The 19,133-nt window shown below is 41.2% G+C and overlaps 1 protein-coding gene across 1 annotated transcript in view; it reads left to right on the forward strand.

Moving 5' to 3' along the window:
- STK16 (serine/threonine kinase 16) overlaps positions 1–19,133 on the forward strand; it is a 170,361-nt gene that overhangs the window by 17,086 nt on the left and 134,142 nt on the right. Inside the window, exons 8-14 of the mRNA XM_082262066.1 lie at positions 2,878–3,097; positions 6,194–6,280; positions 7,931–8,074; positions 10,695–10,820; positions 13,066–13,336; positions 15,396–15,507; positions 17,990–18,157. Coding sequence (XP_082118192.1) covers positions 2,878–3,097; positions 6,194–6,280; positions 7,931–8,074; positions 10,695–10,820; positions 13,066–13,336; positions 15,396–15,507; positions 17,990–18,157 — 1,128 coding nt within the window. The remainder of the gene's footprint in view (positions 1–2,877; positions 3,098–6,193; positions 6,281–7,930; positions 8,075–10,694; positions 10,821–13,065; positions 13,337–15,395; positions 15,508–17,989; positions 18,158–19,133) is intronic.

The following is a 19,133-nucleotide window of genomic DNA, read 5'->3' on the forward strand; positions in this document are numbered from 1 at the left end:
CAGAGGAACCATTACCAGCCCATAGGACCACCAAAAGGGGAACCTATTTGGCCCAGGGGGCCATTAAAGCTTGAATGGTCTTAATGTCATATGACATATAAGACCCACGATATCTGGTAAGTGACCCAATTTACTCATTCACTCGGGACAAGGAATCAATCTCTTAGCCAACCAAGCCAGAGCACTTTCACTAAGGACATTATCTTGAGCACAAAGTCACCGTTTACTATTGGACTGTCTTTTTATTGCTGAATTTTATTACTGAATTTTATATTGCTGATTGCAAAACTGTTTTACTGTTTGATATTTATACCTGGATTTTTTTATGTCACAGTCACTTATGCACAAAGGACTATAATTTGAGCACACAATCACTGTTCACCTTTTATTGTGAATTTTATATCGGATATTTACATGTCATATATTGAGTCTCATATGCACTTTATAACACAGGCCTAATCAAATATTGGGAATCTCTACATACATATTTTTATTCATCTTATTTCAAAGATTGGCATGGATAATGCTATCTAATTAGCAAGCGCTGTATTCGGCCTTTTCTAAGACCATTATTTTGAGATATATATATATATATATATATATATATATATATATATATATAAAAATGTTTGGGGGTTTGAAGTAGTTTTTTTAGCAAAAAAATACTGATTTTAACTTTTAAACAAAACTGTCAAAAGTAGGCCCGGTCTTAAAGTGGATATGGTATACCGGTACAGGATTCCTGCACAGCCAGTGCCTTGAGATTACTTCTACTGGTAATACTTATACTTAGGGTACCTTGGAGATATTATACTCGGCGTATAAGACGACCCCCCCATTTTTTGGGGATTTTTTTGAGGTTCAAAGGTCGTCTTATACGCCGGAAAATACAGTACTCGTCAAGCCTAGGGATCGAGGAATATGCTGTAACACTTGTCTCAGGCCTCACTGCTTCTTTTGTGCTGTGCGTTCAGTCCCCTGAAACTACTGTTACGGCTGGCAGTTGCTCGCTGACCTCATCACATACAATGCAGGACCAATTGCCCAGTGCTTTACATGAACATGCCAAGGCTTGCCCATTTCCAGAGTGATTTTGGCTCAGTCAGGAAACAGTCCAGTAGCTTTGGTTTTTGTGTTTTTATTTGGAACTTGGATAGGAGATGGGAATGAGTGGGATACTCCAACTTTATACACTATGCACAATTGGCTCGGACAACTTAAGATGCTGAGTAATGCTAGTCAGCGGCTAGGCCACTTCTTCACTCTGCCCTTGGCTGTGAAGTGAAATTGCTTGAGCTCTCTGGGGTAAACTGTATCCTGAGGTTATCTAGACTGTACTGCAGGACAACTTCAGGGTCCTTCCTGGGACCCCCTTTGTTCCTAATCTTCAGGGTCAACTATACGGTACCCCCTTTACTGTTAACTTCCTGCGTGAGCTAGCTCCTTGATCCCCTGACTTCTCTGGAGTGGTCCCCTCTCTTAGGCAGACCCCTTGGTACTCCAGATACTGTTTTTCCCAAAAGATTCTGCCAGCAACTCCACTGGTCAGCTCTCTGGATCCCCTGTAGCCCAGCTCCACACCTGGTTCAATAGGCCGACCGCCTGAACCTCCTTCCTCACACCTGCAGAAGGAGAGACAGCAGTCCACCTCCTCCTGGGACTTTGCTCCTGCCAAAAGATGCCCTGTCACATGCCCCCTCCAGGATTCATAACCAATGCCAGGCAGCATTGCGAGAATGCCCGCCCACTGAGAGAGGCATAAACACCGGTGTGCTGCTGGTTAGGTTTCCTCCACTGTCCAACAAGCTCCCTTATTGGATACAGTGGGGAGACTCCCTTAGACCCAATAAATCACACATGGAAACATGTGACAGACCAAACTAACAGATAAGGCTCTCATGAGAAGCAGAAAGAGCCACTTAATGCATTTTCCTAGCACCTACCAAGGAGGGTGCTACATGTGTGTCATAGAGAAGAGGAAGGTGTTCAAGCCTGTTTGAGCAAGGAATAAGATACCGTAAGTATTACATCTTCTTCTACCACCCATAGACTTAATGAGCATTTTACCCTTGTAGTCTTGGGGTTGCAAGAGTATCTTCTTGTATAATTCCTGGAGTTAAACTATAAGATGGTTGTAAAGTCAGCATGGTAAAAAGTTTCTGAAAGGCAGGGTATGTATGACAGAAGTGACCCTATCAGTCTCTTCTGTGAACAATGCTTCCTCCTGCCAAATGCACAGCTCAGTGAACATTTACTGCCCCCGATCTGTGCCATTGTGATAAGACTGCGCAGGAGGGACGTCATCGCGATCTGGCCATTTATGCGACCGAAGGCACAGAACTCGGAAGGAAAGCTCGTTGAAGATGAAAGTGCCTGGAACCTGCCGGATCAATCACAGTGCAGCGCTGGAGGGCTCGGCTTGACAGGTAAGTGTGCCATAATATGCTAGTATGCTGTGCATACTAATACATTATAGCATAACCCACCTAGGGACCCCAAAAAAGAAGAAACTATAGCGGACTTTCCTACCGCTTTAAGGTACTGTATGTATCTGGAGAATTTAAAATAAAATAAAAAAATTGCTTTTTTTTTTTCTCTTAATGCTTTTTTTTTTTTTTTTTTTTTTAAACCCTGCAGAGCTCCGAGGTATTGGCCCCAGATTTGCTATGTCCCCTAATAAACTATTTGTCAAAAGATTTACAGTACGAAAAAAGTAGTAAAATTCTTTTGTTTTGCCCAGTTATCACAATTGCCATTCTTTTCTTACCTCGTACTGTAATATGGAGGTCCATAGCGGGATTTCTCATAATTCAGTGATTGTTTATGTCAGCAATGTTCTGAAGGTTGTTCAGCAGATCATTTTGTGTTTTTCACCAGGACATAAACCAGTTGTTGCAAAGTTGGACGGAACACATCACTGAGGCTCGTGGAATATTCCTGCGTGCTCCTCGCTCTGATAAGACTCTTTTCTTGGGCCGGAACTCCCCAATCCAGAAGAAGGACCCACGTGTTCATGGCATTCCCTTTAGCAGTAGGAGAGCCACCTTCCGAGAGGTCCAGCGTGTGCACACACAGCTCTTTACTCTGCAGGTACACGGTAAGAGCTAACTGTAGCATCATTTACTATGCAGAGATTGTCTACTGAATAGAGTCTAGGGTGAGGAAGCATGAGAGGTCTTTAGTAGAGTATCTCACAAAAATAAGTACACCCCTCACATTTTTGTAAATATTTTATTATATCTTTTCATGTAACAACACTGAAGAAATGACACTTTGCTACAATGTAAAAGTAGTGAGTGTACAGCTTGTATAACAGTGTAAATTTGCTGTCCCCTCCAAATAACTCAACACACAGTAATTAATGTCTAAACCACTGGCAACAAAAGTGAGTACACCCCTAAGTGAATATGTCCAAATTGGGCCCAAAGTGTCAATATTTTGTGTGGCCACCATTATTTTCAAGCACTGTCTTAACGCTCTTGTAATGGAGTTCACCAGAGCTTCACAGGTTTCCACTGGAGTCCTCTTCCACTCCTCCGTGACGACATCACAGAGCTGGTGAATGTTAGAGACCTTTCGCTCCTTCACCTTCCATTTTTGGATGCCCCACAGAAGCTCAATAGGGTTTAGGTCTGGAGACATGCTTGGCCAGTCCATCACCTTTACCCGCTTCCTTAGCAAGGCAGTGGTCATCTTGGAGGTGTTTTTGGGGTCGTTATCATGTTGGAATACTGCCCTGCGGTCCAGTCTCTGAAGGGAGGGGATCATGCTCTGCTTCAGTATGTCACAGTACATGTTGGCATTCATGGTGCCCAGGACCATGACACTCCCACCACCATGCTTGACTGTAGGCAAGACACACTTGTCTTTGTACTCCTCATCTGGTTGCTGTGACACACGCTTGACACCATCTGAACCAAATAAGTTTATCTTGGTCTCATCAGACCACAGGACATGGTTCCATTAATCCATGTCCTTAGTCTGCTTGTCTTCAGCAACCTGTTTGCTTTCTTGTGCATCATCTTTAGAAGAGGCTTCCTTCTGGGACGACAGCCATGCAGACCAATTTGATGCAGTGAGCGGTGTATGGTCTGAGCACTGACAGGCTGACCCCCACCCCTTCAACCTCTTCAGCAATGCTGGCAGCACTTTTACATCCATTTCCCAAAAACAACCTCTGGATATGACGCTGAGCGCGTCTTTGGTTAACCATGGTGACCATGTCCACTCTGAGTGGAACCTGTCCTGTTAAACCTCTGTATGGTCTTGGTCACCGTGCTGCAGCTCAGTTTCAGAGTCTTGGCAATCTTCTTATAGCCTAGGCCATCTTAATGTAGAGCAACATTTTATTTTTTTCAGATCCTCAGAGACTTCTTTGCCATGAGGTGCCATGTTGAACTTCCAGTGACCAGTATGAGAGAGTGAGAGCGATAACACCAAATTTAACACATCTACTCCACATTCACACCTGTGACCTTGTAACACTAAGGAGTCAACTTAGTGACTGAAAATGGCTAATTGGGCCCAATTTGGAGATTGTCACTTAGGGGTGTACTCACTTTTGTTGCCAGCGGTTTAGACATTAATGGCTGTGTGTTGAGTTATTTTGAGGGGACAGCAAATTTACACTGTTATACAAGCTGTACACTCACTATTTTACATTGTAGCAAAGTGTCATTTCTTCAGTGTTGTCACATGAAAAGATCTAAAAAAATATATTTACAAAAATGTGAGGGGTGTACTCACATTTGTGAGAAACTGGTATATATAAAATCTGTGTTTCTGATTATTCTGCCGTGGCAGATATGCCTGGCACTTTTTCAATTACTATTAGGTATGTTTTTTTTTAATGATGATACAATTGCTACACTAGAGATGCGGCCCAAACGTATTGGCCGAAAATGGTGTTATCTGCATTTTGCCGAGAGCAAAAGGTGCCAAAAACGCAATTTTACTGTGCTTATGGTTTGTTTTTCATAAGTCATATGACTAATAAAACCGCATCAAAAAGGTAACACGAGTGCATTATTGATGCGTTCATGCTACAGTTTCAATGTGTTTCAATGGGAGGTGTGTTTTTGGTGCTGTTTTTTTTTTTATCTTATTTCTAAATGACCGAAAATGGAGCAAACAGGATTTTTAACACCACAATGGAAGCGCACTGGACTAGTGAAGACACAGAATTTAAAGGGATACATTTTTTTTCTTGAGCCTTTCTTGCACCAAATGTGCCAATAATGGCAAATGACAAATTTTATATTCATTTAAATTAATTATATTAAAAAGTCAAATATTTTATATATATATATATATATATATATATATATATATATATATATATATATATATATATATATATATATATATATATATATATATATATATATATATATATATACATATATATATATATATATATATATACATATACTTTTTTTTTTTTTTTTTTTTTTTTAACTGTCAATTTTCGGATTTCAGCCAGGTGCTTTCTGCATTTCCATTCGGTGCAACTCCTAGCTACAATCTGATTATGCAATCTTCTTAGGAATTACTTACAATGGTGTCTAGTTGCCTAAGCCAAATTTAGCAGCATCTACTTGATTTTTTGTTTGTTTATTTTTTTCTTAGGACTTTTTTAATTTCTTAAAAATACTCCTTTTTAATATAGGCTGACCGATGCCCAACCGTTTTTTTTAAAAATTACTTTTTTTTCAGATTAATTTTTCTAATTGTTTAAATAATACAACTGTATTTGACCACTCTACATTTTAAGTAGGTAGTGTTTATCCGCAGGCTTATTTTGTCTAAGAAGCCTCCAGCGTGCATTTAACCACTGGTTTCATAGCTGACATGATCAGGAACCGTTTTGATTGGTTCCCAGACATCAGCAGGATCGGACATCCTGGCTATCAGTAACAACTCTGATTGAGAGCCAGCAGCCGTGCAAAGTGTTGACTGTGGTCTCCCATAGGGGAGACATTTACTAATCTAACACAGGACATCCTTGCTGGGGAACGTTAAACAGATTGCAAGCGAGGAGGGGTAATCTGGTGGTAGTCCCTTTAACCTTTCTCTTTTTTATTTTTTTAATGCAAGATTAAATAAGGTTTTACTATGTCATCTAGTCCCAAAATATTTGTGTGCTTTTGTATCTTATCGCACGCCTTTGGTCACTTACACTCTCTGTGCACAGATCGGGAAGTACCAGTCACTGGAATACGGGAGAAACCTTTCAAATCCAGAAGACCGAGAAGGACGGAGAACCAGGAGGAGACAACCGGTAATAACTGCAAAGTGATGTACATTTTAACGGCATGGTATATTACAACTCTTGTTTTATACAGTAAAATAAAAGATTACCTTACATTCTAAAAATACATTTATTACATTACATCTAAAAAAACAAATCCAAAAACTGTGTTTTTTAATTTTTTTTTTTTTGGTTTTGCAGTTACAATAAAACACACATATAGACAAAAGCAATAATGCATAATAAGAATACAAGTGTGAAGAATAATCAGGCCACATACACTTGGAATAGGAAAACATCCTTCGTTTTCATAATACAGCTAAGATCAAATAAGATACAAAGACATGGATCCTAATAGTAGGAGGGAGATCAGAAACCTATAGCTATGTATTAGGGGTGTGGTGTTAACACATATAATCCTATAGAAAGAGCACCTCTAAAACGAAGTATTGTGACAGATCCACAAAATGAGTATATCTAGGAGCAGGAAAAAAAAGGAGGGGGGTGGGGGTGATGGAAAAAGAGAAGGGGGGGGGTTGTAATTGATAATAAAATTAAGGGGTGGGGAACAGAGGCCATGAGTATCTATAGAGACACCAGAAGATTACATAGGCTGATGAGAGGATCCCGGGACAACCCAACAGGCTGAAGAAAGGATCCGAAAACTTTGGTGCTAAAAGGGTTTCCAGCTTTTTTTTTTTTTTTTTTTTTTTTTTTGAAGATTTTTCCCACTATTCAAAAAAAATTGCTGTTGTAAACAAACTTTAGAAACAATTTTAAAGCTGAACTCTTTGCAGACCTAAAACACACATTAAATAAACTCTTTAATCAAAGTGGTTGTAAACTCTCTTGCATATACCCAGTAAAGTGACTGGCCTCTGGTGGTTCAGAGATTAAATCAATCTTCTTACATAAGTTGTACCTGATTATCTGCAGACTTCTCATCTCTACCTCTGTTGAAAGTGCTGAGTGTACCGCTTTTTTGAGAGTTCTGAAAAAAAAAAGGGGCAGAGAGCTAAGGTTACACTTTACAGAACTCAGTGAGGAGAGCTCTGAGAGGTGATTGGAGGGAAAGGACACGCCTCCCTCCACACAGAAATAGAGCTGAGACAGTTAATCAGCCGGGGCGTCGTCATCTGTGACGAAACGCATCGGGTCGTGATGTGCTGACGTCACCGCATGCTATCCCAGAAGGACAGACGATGTTGAGGCAGCCGGCCGGCTTTACTTTTATGCGTTCTGCCATTGGATGTTTGTAAGTGTAACTCTAGATCTTTTTAATAAAGTTAGTAATGATTTTACACTATGGAGGATTGTTGTCTCTTTCATGGCGAGCAACATCAACTGTAGCTAGTGGAGGTGGACGTAGGGTTTGAATACGGCTCCGGACCATACAGTTTACTTCCCAGTCCAGAGGCCCTGGTCGGGTTAAACCATAAGCGTTGATGACCTTGATGGTCACGTCTTTTTGGTAAGGAGCCATCTGTTTTTTGATGAAGGATTCATGTTTGGTGGTGTTGGCCCTCTCTTCACTAAAGAATCGCATGACAGCATAGCGGGCTACTCACAGTTGGATTGTTAACATAATGTATCTGTAATAATATATAGTCCTCCTTTAACATGTAGTCCTACTTTTTATTCATATCCATTTTGATGCTCTGTGATATATGTTAATATTAGATCCCCCAGAGGAGTCAGAAGATGATGATCCAGTGCTGGAAGAATATGTGGTAGAAGAGCTGACCATCAGCACGCTGGATCTCAGGGAATACGAAGTGCAGCCGAAAAGAAAAAGGAAAAAGAAGAAGAAAAAAGATGTCTCAGGTGACTGATCGCCACAAACCCTCTGTTATTTTCCTCTAGTAAATACTCCATAATGTGCCGCCTTGCATCTCCACCCCTATAAATGCAGGAGATGAATATTTAGGTACATGAGCTCCAGTAGTCACAGGGTCACATGCCTGATGAAGGGGTCCTGTGAGGCTCCGAAACATCGCTCTTGTAGCTATGATACATAAAGCTTTGGACCTGTACTGGAAATCCTTGATGTGCTGCATAAAACTGTGTGTATTTCTACCAGGGGTTCAATTAGCAGCAACTATATAGATGTGAATTTGTAACGCATTTGCTGCAATTGCTAACTAGATCTATAACTTCCTTTCTGTTGTCAGAGTTTTACAGTGTTACAATATGTACATTTTAATAGAACATAATTATAATTCCCTGTTATATTGAAAAGCAAAAATGGATAAATAGGTAATAATGAAGACCCCAAAATATTCACATGAATCAAATCATGTTCGGATTTTTATTTTTTTAAATGCAGAAGTACCGGCTTTATGCCATAAATATATAATACTGTTCAGTGCTCTATCGGGTCACCTAAAACATTGGCACAGATGATGGTTTTGGGCAACCCTGTGCATTGTTGGTGTTTTGATATTTTATTGGAGACTAAAAAGCATTCTGTAGTTTAAAAAAAAAAAAAAACAGAACCTGTCTGGTAGAATTCCAATGGGTTAAAAGAGCAATGCACAATAACATGTATAACCCTACAAGAAGCACATTGTGTGTGTGTCTATCTCTTTATTTATATTTTTTATTGCAAAAAAAATGTTTTAAAGCATTTTTGTTAAGCCTCGCTCACACCATGTGCAGAGATGCGAGTTTTTCTGCACCTGTCTCTGTAAGGGCACAAAAAAAGCCCATTTTTTTTTCCATGTGCCCTATTCACACCACAACACTGGTATCATGTGAGGATGTTTTTTGTACAGAAATTTGCAACATGTATGCAGTTTTCTGGGCAGAAACAAAACTCACCTGATATCCGCATTGGAGTGTAAACCAGGCATATAGAAAACCCTTTTTTTTTTTTTGTTGCACGCATGTTGTGAACAAGGCCAACTTACATGTTAAGTTGGCCTTGTTCACACTTTGTAAAAAAGTATGAGAACAGGTGCACTGCTGGGATGGCTAATATCACCACCTATAAATGAACTGCAGCAATCACCAACACAAGTACTCAAGAGCTTGCAAAGAGAAATATAAAAGCAAAGGGTAGTGCGTTATTCAGATGTGTGATTAAGCTAAAGTAATGATATGATAAACCAAGAAGTGTAATAGATAAAAAAATATGATAAACCCCAAAATATATATATATATATATATAGATAGATAGATAGATATAGATATAGATATAGATATAGATATAGATATAGATATAGATATAGATAGAGATAGAGATAGAGATAGAGATAGAGATAGAGATAGAGATAGAGATAGAGATAGAGATAGAGATATATAGATATAGATAGATAGATAGAGATATATAGATATAGATAGATAGATAGAGATATATAGATATAGATATATATATATATATATATATATATATATATATATATATATATATATATATATATATATATATATATATGAAAAGCAAGTGAAATTCAAATGCTGAATAATTTATAAAGCACAAATATATAAAATCTTCCCAATTACAGTGAAATTCTAAACGTGCAAACGATGCCAAAAAGTACAAAAAAAAAAAAAAATAATTGAAAAATGTAGGTCCAAAGATAAAATATATATATATAATATTGAAAGTCCAAAAAGGAAAGTGCAAGAAAAAAGTCTGTGAAAAGTTCATCCACTCATTGATTGCATGATCTGGTGCCTTCACCTCTAACAGTTAGAGTCAAACTGTGATGAGATTCCTCTCGATGTATTTTTCCCAAATATATAAATAAAAAATAAACAGCGTATAGTGTAATATTGTCAAGAAAAGTAAATTATCTTTATGATAAGTGACATAGAAGGTTCATCAATCAGTGCAGTGCAAATGAACCAACATTCTGTGACATGTGCAATTGTGCAAGTGAAGTGATCTCAGGTGGAAAAAACCAATCCACTTCTGTAAAAAAAACATTGTGCAGTGTCCCACATAACAAAAAACAAAAAATGGGTGAATTATCTTCCACCAAGTGTGGCTAAAATGCCTTCAGTATAAAAAGCCAAAGCCTTTAAATATCCTATGAAATCCCCTTGGGCTGTCTTCATATAGCAATCAGCTCAATGTATATAAGAAAGGTCCAAATTAAGACCCATCAAAGAATTTATTTCCTTTAAAAACACTTCTCACTTACATCTAGGTAAGGGTTAACCTTCTGGTGCATTGTTCCCCTGACAGGTCGGTAGGTAAATTGCATTTCAAGTTTCCAAAAACAGCCAGTACTCTCATCGCGGCTACTACTCACAAGATGCAGCCGACGCTTCTGATCTCTCCCCTCACCGGAGAGACAGCTTGTGGGCGATGATGTGTAGGAATGCTTTGCGTCACTAGCTCATCCTACGCGTTACGTCACAGACACGTGGCATCCTCAGTGTAAATTGTAGTATACAAAAGATGTGTTCACAAAATCTAATGTGCTTTCTCTCATAGAATCTGTTGCTGATCAGGATGGCGGTGAATTGGCTTCTATATCTCAGAGGCAAACAGAAAATTCCACTGATGTTCATGAAGGCGAAGAGTTGTCCAATCAGGAGCCACCAATATTGGCACTGGAAGGTAAGAACATAAAATCTCCTAATGTACTAAGAACCAAAAATTAAAAGATCACTACATGTTGGTCATACATGCAGGCGGAGCCCCACACAGCTGTGCCAATTCAAATCTGACATAGTTACATAGTTAGTGAGGTTGAAAAAAGACATCAGTCCATCCAGTTCAACCTATGATGTGTGTGTGTTTTGCTTTTAACCGTACATTGTATACCCCTGTATGTTGTGGTCTTTAAGGTGTCCATCTAATAGTTTTTTGAAACTATCAATGCTCCCTGCTGATACGACTGCTTGTGGAAGAGAATTCCACATCCTTACCGCTCTTACAATGAAGAACCCCTTACGCACTTTAAGGTTAAACCGCCTTTCCTCTAGTTTTAGTGCGTGGCCACGTGTCTTATTGTATTCCCTTTCTCTGAATAGTTTGTTCCCTATGCTAGGGTCGCCAGTACAGTATTTGTACATTGATATCATATCCCCCCTCAATCGTCTCTTCTCCAGAGAGAATAGGTTCAGTGCTTGTAAGTCTTTCCTCCATATCTTCTTCTTTTTTTTTTTTTTTTTTTTTTGGGGGGGGGGAACACTGCGTGCTGTACGGGGGAGTTGCAGGCAATTGGCACAATGTTACATGTCACACCCTAATATGAGTGAAACACAATCTTTAAAGTGCAGTTGGCCTTTATCATGTGTTGCACTTAGCAAGTCAATGATTTTGAATGGGCTGCCAAAGCACATAAGACCAAACACGTTCCATGTTTTCTAACACACTGCACCATATATGGTATACATTTTGCATGCTTATGGTGTTGAGGTGCCATTTAAAAAGAGTTGATGGCAACTACAACATGGTTGTCAAAATTGATGGCACTGCACAACGTATCACTGTGTCTCCTGGGTTGTAGTGATATACTGTAAAACATGCATTCCTGCGCTGGTGTGAACAGATCTTAAAGCTGAATTCCAGGAATTCAGCTCCTTTTTGTAAAAAAAATAATAATTGCACACTATGAGTTAAAGCCTGCATTCACTATATCTGGTTTCCCACAATACACAGAACACGGAAATGCAATTATTTTAGCAAATATAAACTGCTAAACATCTTTTCTCATCAGCAGTATATAGCAGTCTTGTGACTTCTATCAGTGTCTGGTTAAAGCTTGTAGGAGGAGTTTTAATTTTTCCCTGATTGTCCTATGAGCCTTCAGGACCCCTGACCTTCTGTCTGGACAGTGCTAATTGGCCCTGTGTTGATCACATGCACCCCCCCCCCCTAAGAAAAAATAAATAAAACTCTAGCAATACACACCAAACTGAGCATGTGCAGCTTGCCTCCTAATGTTCTGTTCTATCAGGAGATGGATTGGAGTCTGTGGAAGAAGGGGAGGATCAGAGAGACAGGATCACGCAGCCTTTATATACATGTAGTCGATTAACCCCTGATCTTCCACAGTGAGCATAACAAGCATGCTTTACTGCATATACAGACTGATTTTACTGTTGTGGTTTTAGTAACACTTTAAGTCCAGTGAGGTGCATGACACCTCTTGGGCTTAGCTCTGTTCATATCTGACAGCTTTTTAGTACTCCCAGAAGACCGCTATTGCTGATCCTTCTGAGTTCTGCATCTTAAACAGGAGAGTCACTGCAGCTGCTCCGCCCCCTCCCTTCCTCCTCCCCAATCACAGAAGCCTTTGGTATTATGCAAAGGCTTCTCTGAATGGGCATCAGAGGGGAGGGGTGGGCGTAGCTGCTCCTGTGAGTTTCTCTCCTCTCAGATCGGCAGAGTGTCTCTCGTGTAATAAACCTGTTGGATGTAAATGGAGATAAGCCCAGGAGATGTCATGCAGCTCCTTGGACTTAACTCATAGTGTGCCTTCACTTCATACAAAGTGGCTGAACCTGGAATTCAGATTTAAAACACATCGATAAGATTTTTAATAATATTAAAGTGTATGTCCAGCCTAAATGTTTCCCCCACCTCCCTGTCTGGTAAAATCTTTGTTAGAGGGGCAGGAAGTGAGGAGACATATCTCTAATAAAGCTCCAAATTGCAGTAAAAACCCTACAAAGGAGCTAAGCCTTTCCCGCTGCATCCAACTCTTTTGGATAGACATGCACAATAAACTGAGCACCTGTACATATCCTGTAACAAAACCTTAAAAGGACTTTGCATTCTCATTACAGCAGCCTTTACAGCTGTCCGTAGCCGAGACTAATTGGTTTCTATATGCATGCTGTTGTGTTTACACAAGGTGATGAGCTGAGCAGGGTGCGGAATGCCTTGTTCACCTGCTGCAAGACCGGAGATTCTGAGACCACTAAACAGATCCTGCAAGATCATATCCCTGACTTTTCCTCTTCCTCGCCCCCTCTGACCAGATCTCCAGCCAGTGAGGTGGTGAGCAGACTGGTGAATGAGCGTCTTCCATTGGAGCAGCGCACACTCCTACACGTAGCTGCGGCAGCAGGACACGGAGAAGTGGCTTGTCTGCTTATGAATGCTGGCTGGGACCCGGCCCTCAGGTAATATCTCGGGGGCCACCCCCAGAATTATATCTCTGTTTAAATCTGTTGGGTGTATGCAGTAAACTAGTGCAAAACGTAAGAACCTACAAAAAACTACACCCATCTTTTAATGGTTTAACTTAAAGTGGACCTTTCCATAAAATTCACATCAGCATGAATCTCTGAATGCTGATGTGAAATCATCGAACACTCGTTATTAAATCCCAACTCCGGGCAGATAAAAAAATGATTCCTTACAAGTGAGGCTGTGCTTGATTTGTCTAAAGCTGGCCATAGACGGTTCCAATCTCGGCCGGTTCAGCAGGGACTGCCCGAAATTGGAACCATGTATGGGCAGGCTGATTGTACCCAAGTTGATCGATCAACTTGGGTACAACCAACATGTCAGGTCTTTCATGTGATTATTGGCAGCAGCTATTATTATTCTTATTGTTATTTCAGGTACTTATATAGCGTTGTCAATTTACGCAGCGCTTTACATATACATTGTACATTCATATCAGTCCCTGCCCTCAAGGAGCTTACAATCTAAGGTCCCTAACTCACATACATACACAGTAGAGCCAATTTTTTTATACAGGATTCAATTAACCTACCAGCATGTCTTTGGAGTGTGGGAGGAAACCGGAGTACCCGGAGGAAACCCCACGCAGGCACAGGGAGAACATGCAAACTCCAGGCAGGTATTGTGGTGGTTGGGATACGAACCAGCGACCCTCTTGGAGAACACAATGTCTCAGTGGGAGGGATTCTCCAGTCCACACTGACTGTGCGTCCATCTGCTCCGAGTACAGGTGCCACCATCTTCACTAAGGGAAAGAGGAAGTGAAGCCTTGCGGCTTCCCAGCCTGTTTCCTACTGCGCATGTGCAAGTCGTGCTGTGCTTTCTAAATGATCCCACTGTCTTCTGGGACCTGTGTGGCTCCCAGAAGGCAGCGGGGCGGAAGGAGGAGGGGCCAGAAATTTCATAAATGGCTGCACAATGTTTGTGGCGATCCTACCCAGAAGTGGAAGCGGGTACCTGCTTTTGACAGGTATCCGCACCCCCGAAAGGTGCCAAATGTGGCAGCGGACTGGGGGAGGAAGCAAACAATCAGGTTTTGGGTGCAGCTCCGCGTTAAGGGAGTAGAGAAACCATTTTACTTTCCTGATCCTCCGCTCCCCCGGCAAGCGGTGATCCCCCAGTCCAGTGGTAGACTGTCCCCCAGCATCCTCTACTATGGACCATGCTCTGGGTCTTGATGTCAGGATCCTATACCGCTAGAGTGCAGGGGTGCAGAAGCTGCAGGGATCAGTCTAGCTGCAAGTAGAAGTGGAGGATCAAGTAAGTAAAGCTCCTTATATTATCCAATAGACATAAAAGAGAAATTAGCCCTTGTGGTGTGGATACAGTGCAAGGGATCATTTTTTTTATTTTTTTTTCCTTTTTACTTCCTAGTTTACCGGAAGTAAATGGTGATGTAGCCCCAGGTGCACAGTAGCTTCTTTGGAAGGCAAAATCTCTCAGTATTGTCATACTGCGCATGCTAAAGGTGAAGCGCATAACATCATTCACCTTTTGGAGGAACAGAGAGGACAGCTTGCTTGGTATTTTGAGGCAAGGTTAGTGATGGCGCTCAGGGCAGAGTTGTGGAAGGCTTTGTGGGTTTTTGTTAAGGCTCCGTTCACATGTAGGCGTTTTGGGGCGTTTTTGGGGAGTTTTCTGCTCTAGGATTAGCTCTCAAAACTCCCAACAATACAAATCCTATTCATTTCAATGGCCCCTGTTCACATCTGAACGTTTTGACGCTGTAAGCAAAACGCCCAACGCTCAAAAAAGTACATGAGCTTCTTTTTGGGCAGATTACAGGCGTTTTCCATTGGTTTCTATTCAATCTAAAAACGCCTGCACAAAAAACGCCTGTAAATCGCGGTAAAAATCGTGGTAAAATCACAGTGAAAACGCTACGCTCAGGTGTGAATGTAGCCTAACTTACAAAGACTATACTGACTATTTTCAATGTTGCAATAGTTTTTGTTTTCGTTTCCAGTAATCATTTGTAATTGTGTCTTCTAGGGACTCTGCGGCACAGACACCATATTCCTTGTGCGCTGATAAACGCACCAGGAACGCTTTCCGGAAATATCGGGAGGATAACCCAGACAAATACAACTACAGCAAATCTCAGGTGTGTACCAAAGGTGCAAAGAGTGGTTTTAGTATTTGTCTGTCAGCATGCTTGGGGGTCACAGTTGGTCATGTGTATATAGGGTGATGGCGCTACTCTATAGACTTCCTGATGACGCGATATTGATGCGAAATGCATTGTGGTCTTCTGTAACCCGGAAACCGAGAGAGCCAGCGACGTCACTTCCGCCCTGTCTGGAACGCACGCCGCTGCTGCCACGCTAGTAGGGCTGTATAGGAGACTCTGTTTAACACAGAGCACCTGGAGTCATACCTTCACAGACCCCCAAAACAAACAGCGTTTTCACCAAGTGCCAGGATAGGCACTATCCATTGTAAGCAGCCATTTTTTTTCACCTTTATGATTTTTACGCTAATATAAAACGGTATCACACTATATTTTGGCTTCCCCACTATATTTTCTTCTATATACACCCGCTTGAGACCCACATCTTAAGGTCCTGATTAAAGGAAAGAAGGGAATAACCATCCTAAGCCACCATTTATCCAACCCTTTTGGAAAACCTGCCTCATATCTGGAGTGGAGGAGTTCGGTGGAGGATTGATCCATTCTTTAAAGGGCTCAAAAGCGATTTAGGTCCTTGTGACCTAAGGCCATTTGGTAAGAAGCAAACATTGCTTACTTTCTCAAGAGCATAAATTGGAGCACAAGGCACTTTGAAAATGTAATTTATCTATTATGCACGGACTATTTCACCAGTTGCACGAATAATTTTATGAATCACAGATTTTATTGCCAATTATATGCGTTTTTTATGATAATCCAGTTTTAACAAATAATCACAAGTGTCACACATTCGTATTATTATAGTTATCACTAAAAGTCACAATTTTTTCACATTTTCCTGTGATAATTTTTTGAGTTGACATCATAAGTATAATTTTGACACAATAAGGTATTATAACAATTTTTTTGTGTTTATCTTTATATATGCACTGAACTAAAGGTAGTTGAACTGTTTTGCTGCCACTGATCTATACATAGCAGGCAACGGGCAGTTAATCCACTCCTGGCTGCTGTGTAAATCTTACAAGTTGACTGTTGGCTGTCAGGTGGTCAGTGGACTTCCAGTAGTGTGCCCTCATCATGATTCTTGGGTTCAGCCCTCCCACCTGTGGGCCAAAGACCCCATGGTAGGTGTCGCTGGGTAAAGAGCAAAGAGACCAGCGAACATGCATTTGCGATTTTTTTTTTTTTTTTTCCTAGCTAGATTGAACATGAAAGTGACCCACACTACATGATTTCTGAGTTTGGCTGTCACTTTCCCCAGCCTCTATGGCTGGAAGTTAAGCTAATGGAGCATAATCTGTTCTCCAGTAGCTTCAGTGGAAGGCAGGTGAGACATCAGGGGTCTAATGGACACCAGTAAAAAAATAACCTCCCACCATAACCTTTTGATCCCATCCCCACATACACACCCATACAAATATAAACACATGCGTTGGGGGCGCATATATGTGCTCTAAATACACTATATTACTAAAGTATTGGGACGCCTGCCTTTACATGCACATGAAGTTTTATGGCATCCCAATATTAGTCTGTAAAGTTCAATATTGAGTTGGCCCACCCTTTGCAGCTATAACCGCTTCAACTCCTCTGGGAAGGCTGTCCACAAGGTTTAGGAGTGTCTATGGGAATGTTTTTAACCATTCTTCCAGAAGCGCATTTGTGTGGTCAGGCACTGATGTTGGACAAGAAGACCTGGCTCGCAGTCTCCACTCTAATTCATCATGAGTTCATCAAGAGGTGAAGCTGTTATAGCTGCAAAGGGTGGGCCAACTCAGTATTGAACCCTAAAGTCTAAGATACCATTAAAGTTTATGTGCGTGTAAAAGCAGGTGTCCGATAATTTTGACAATATAGTGTATATGTGGATCAGAAAATGGAGCAGGTCATCCAGGCAGTTTTCCAGAAGGCGAGGTCTACAGTGGCAGCCTCTGTTTCTCTAATGATTGGGTTATTTTAGTAGGTTATAATTACAGAGCCTAATTAGGATAGATTAGCAGCATCAGTGAATTTAAGAGGAAGGAAAAGGAATTCCCTTTACTTCCTGTCCCAGAGACACAGCAAGAAATAAGAAGAGATCTCTCCAAAGTATGCATTGGATAACTTCTCTTCACCTCCTGTTCTTGTGACATCTTACACATTTCAGATTTCCCATCACTTCCTGTCCTGGAGACAGGGGTCACCAGAACCAATAGAGAGGGTGACACTACCTGGTTGGTACACAGACTGGAATAAAACCTGACAGAGGATCTAACCTTCTGTATTCTATCCAAAACTTAAAAAAATTGAAAAATAAAATAGGTGTTGGCTGTACATTGTGACCCAGATGGTCTCCTGACACTCATAGCTTTCAGTAGCAGGCAGAAAGTTTTTTCCTCCATGTTATTTTGAGCTTTAGCCCTTCAATGATACAATGTCCTTGAACATGCTAACCATTATTTGGTGGACTCAGATCCCAGGACCCATATCGGAGGAGGCTGAGGCTCGCCGGGCTGAAAAAAAGAAAGCTCAGAAATCCCAGAGAAAGCAGAAAGAGAAGGAGGAGAAGGAAGAGAGGCTGAGGAGGGAGGCCGAGGAGGCTGAGAAGAAAAGATTTGCAGCATTGAGTGACCGGGACAAGGTGAGACATTTCAGAGTTTTAGAGAGCATCATTCTATGCATGAGGGTAAAAAAACTTCAGTATGCAGCCCCCACCCCCATACTTACCCGAGCCCAATCCTGAGCCAGCGGTGTGCGCGAGAGCAACTGCTGTCTCTGGTCTCTGCCTCCTCATTGGCTGAGACACAGCAGCAGGAGCCATTGGCTCCCTCAGCTGCCAATCACAGCCAGTGTGAAGGAAGCGGGAGGCAGAGCTGAGCTCGATTCTGTGTGTTCTATGTACAGTTGGAGCGGTGCTCAGGAGTAAGCATGCACCAGTGCCCCCAGAGCAAGTGGCTTGCTTTTGGGGGCACTGTTCAAGGAGGAGGAGCCAGGAGCGCTGGCGAGGGGCCCAAGAAGAGGAGGATTGGTACTGCTCTGTGCAAAATCATTGCACAGGACAGGTAAGTATAACATGTTTGATAAAAAAAAAAAAAAAAAAACCTGCCTTTTTTTAATATCACTTTATGGATAAAAAAACATAACCAGAGCATCAGACCAAATGGTGAAAGATTCTAGGTTGCCCAAATGATTTATAATATTAAACGGCCAATGTTTTTCGGGGTCAACACACTCCCAGATTCATCAGGGCTTGGAATCCTTATCAAAGCTTAAAGAGGTCCTAAATTGTAGATTTTCTTTTTTATTTTATTTTTTTAATTCCCTGCATTAAGTAGCATTGCTAGTAGTCTATTGCTAAACCTGCTCTGTGCCACATTCTAAACCGAATCTGTCTAACCCTGTAAAGCAAAAATCGCTGTAGTTACCTATTCTGCAGCTGATCCGGTCCGGTCTCCAGTGGCGGAAGCTGTGTGCATGAGAGGACCGACAACGGCTGTAAAATGAATGGGAAGTGAGGTCACCCATAGACTTACTATGGGGCTTCTGTTGTCGAATGCCTTTCCTGCACCCGCCTCCACGCTGAAGCCGCCGCTGGCAGCTGATACTGGGACCGGACC

This window comes from Pelophylax lessonae, assembly GCF_965119305.1.
Source record: "Pelophylax lessonae genome assembly, chromosome: 6".
NCBI lineage: Eukaryota > Metazoa > Chordata > Amphibia > Anura > Ranidae > Pelophylax > Pelophylax lessonae.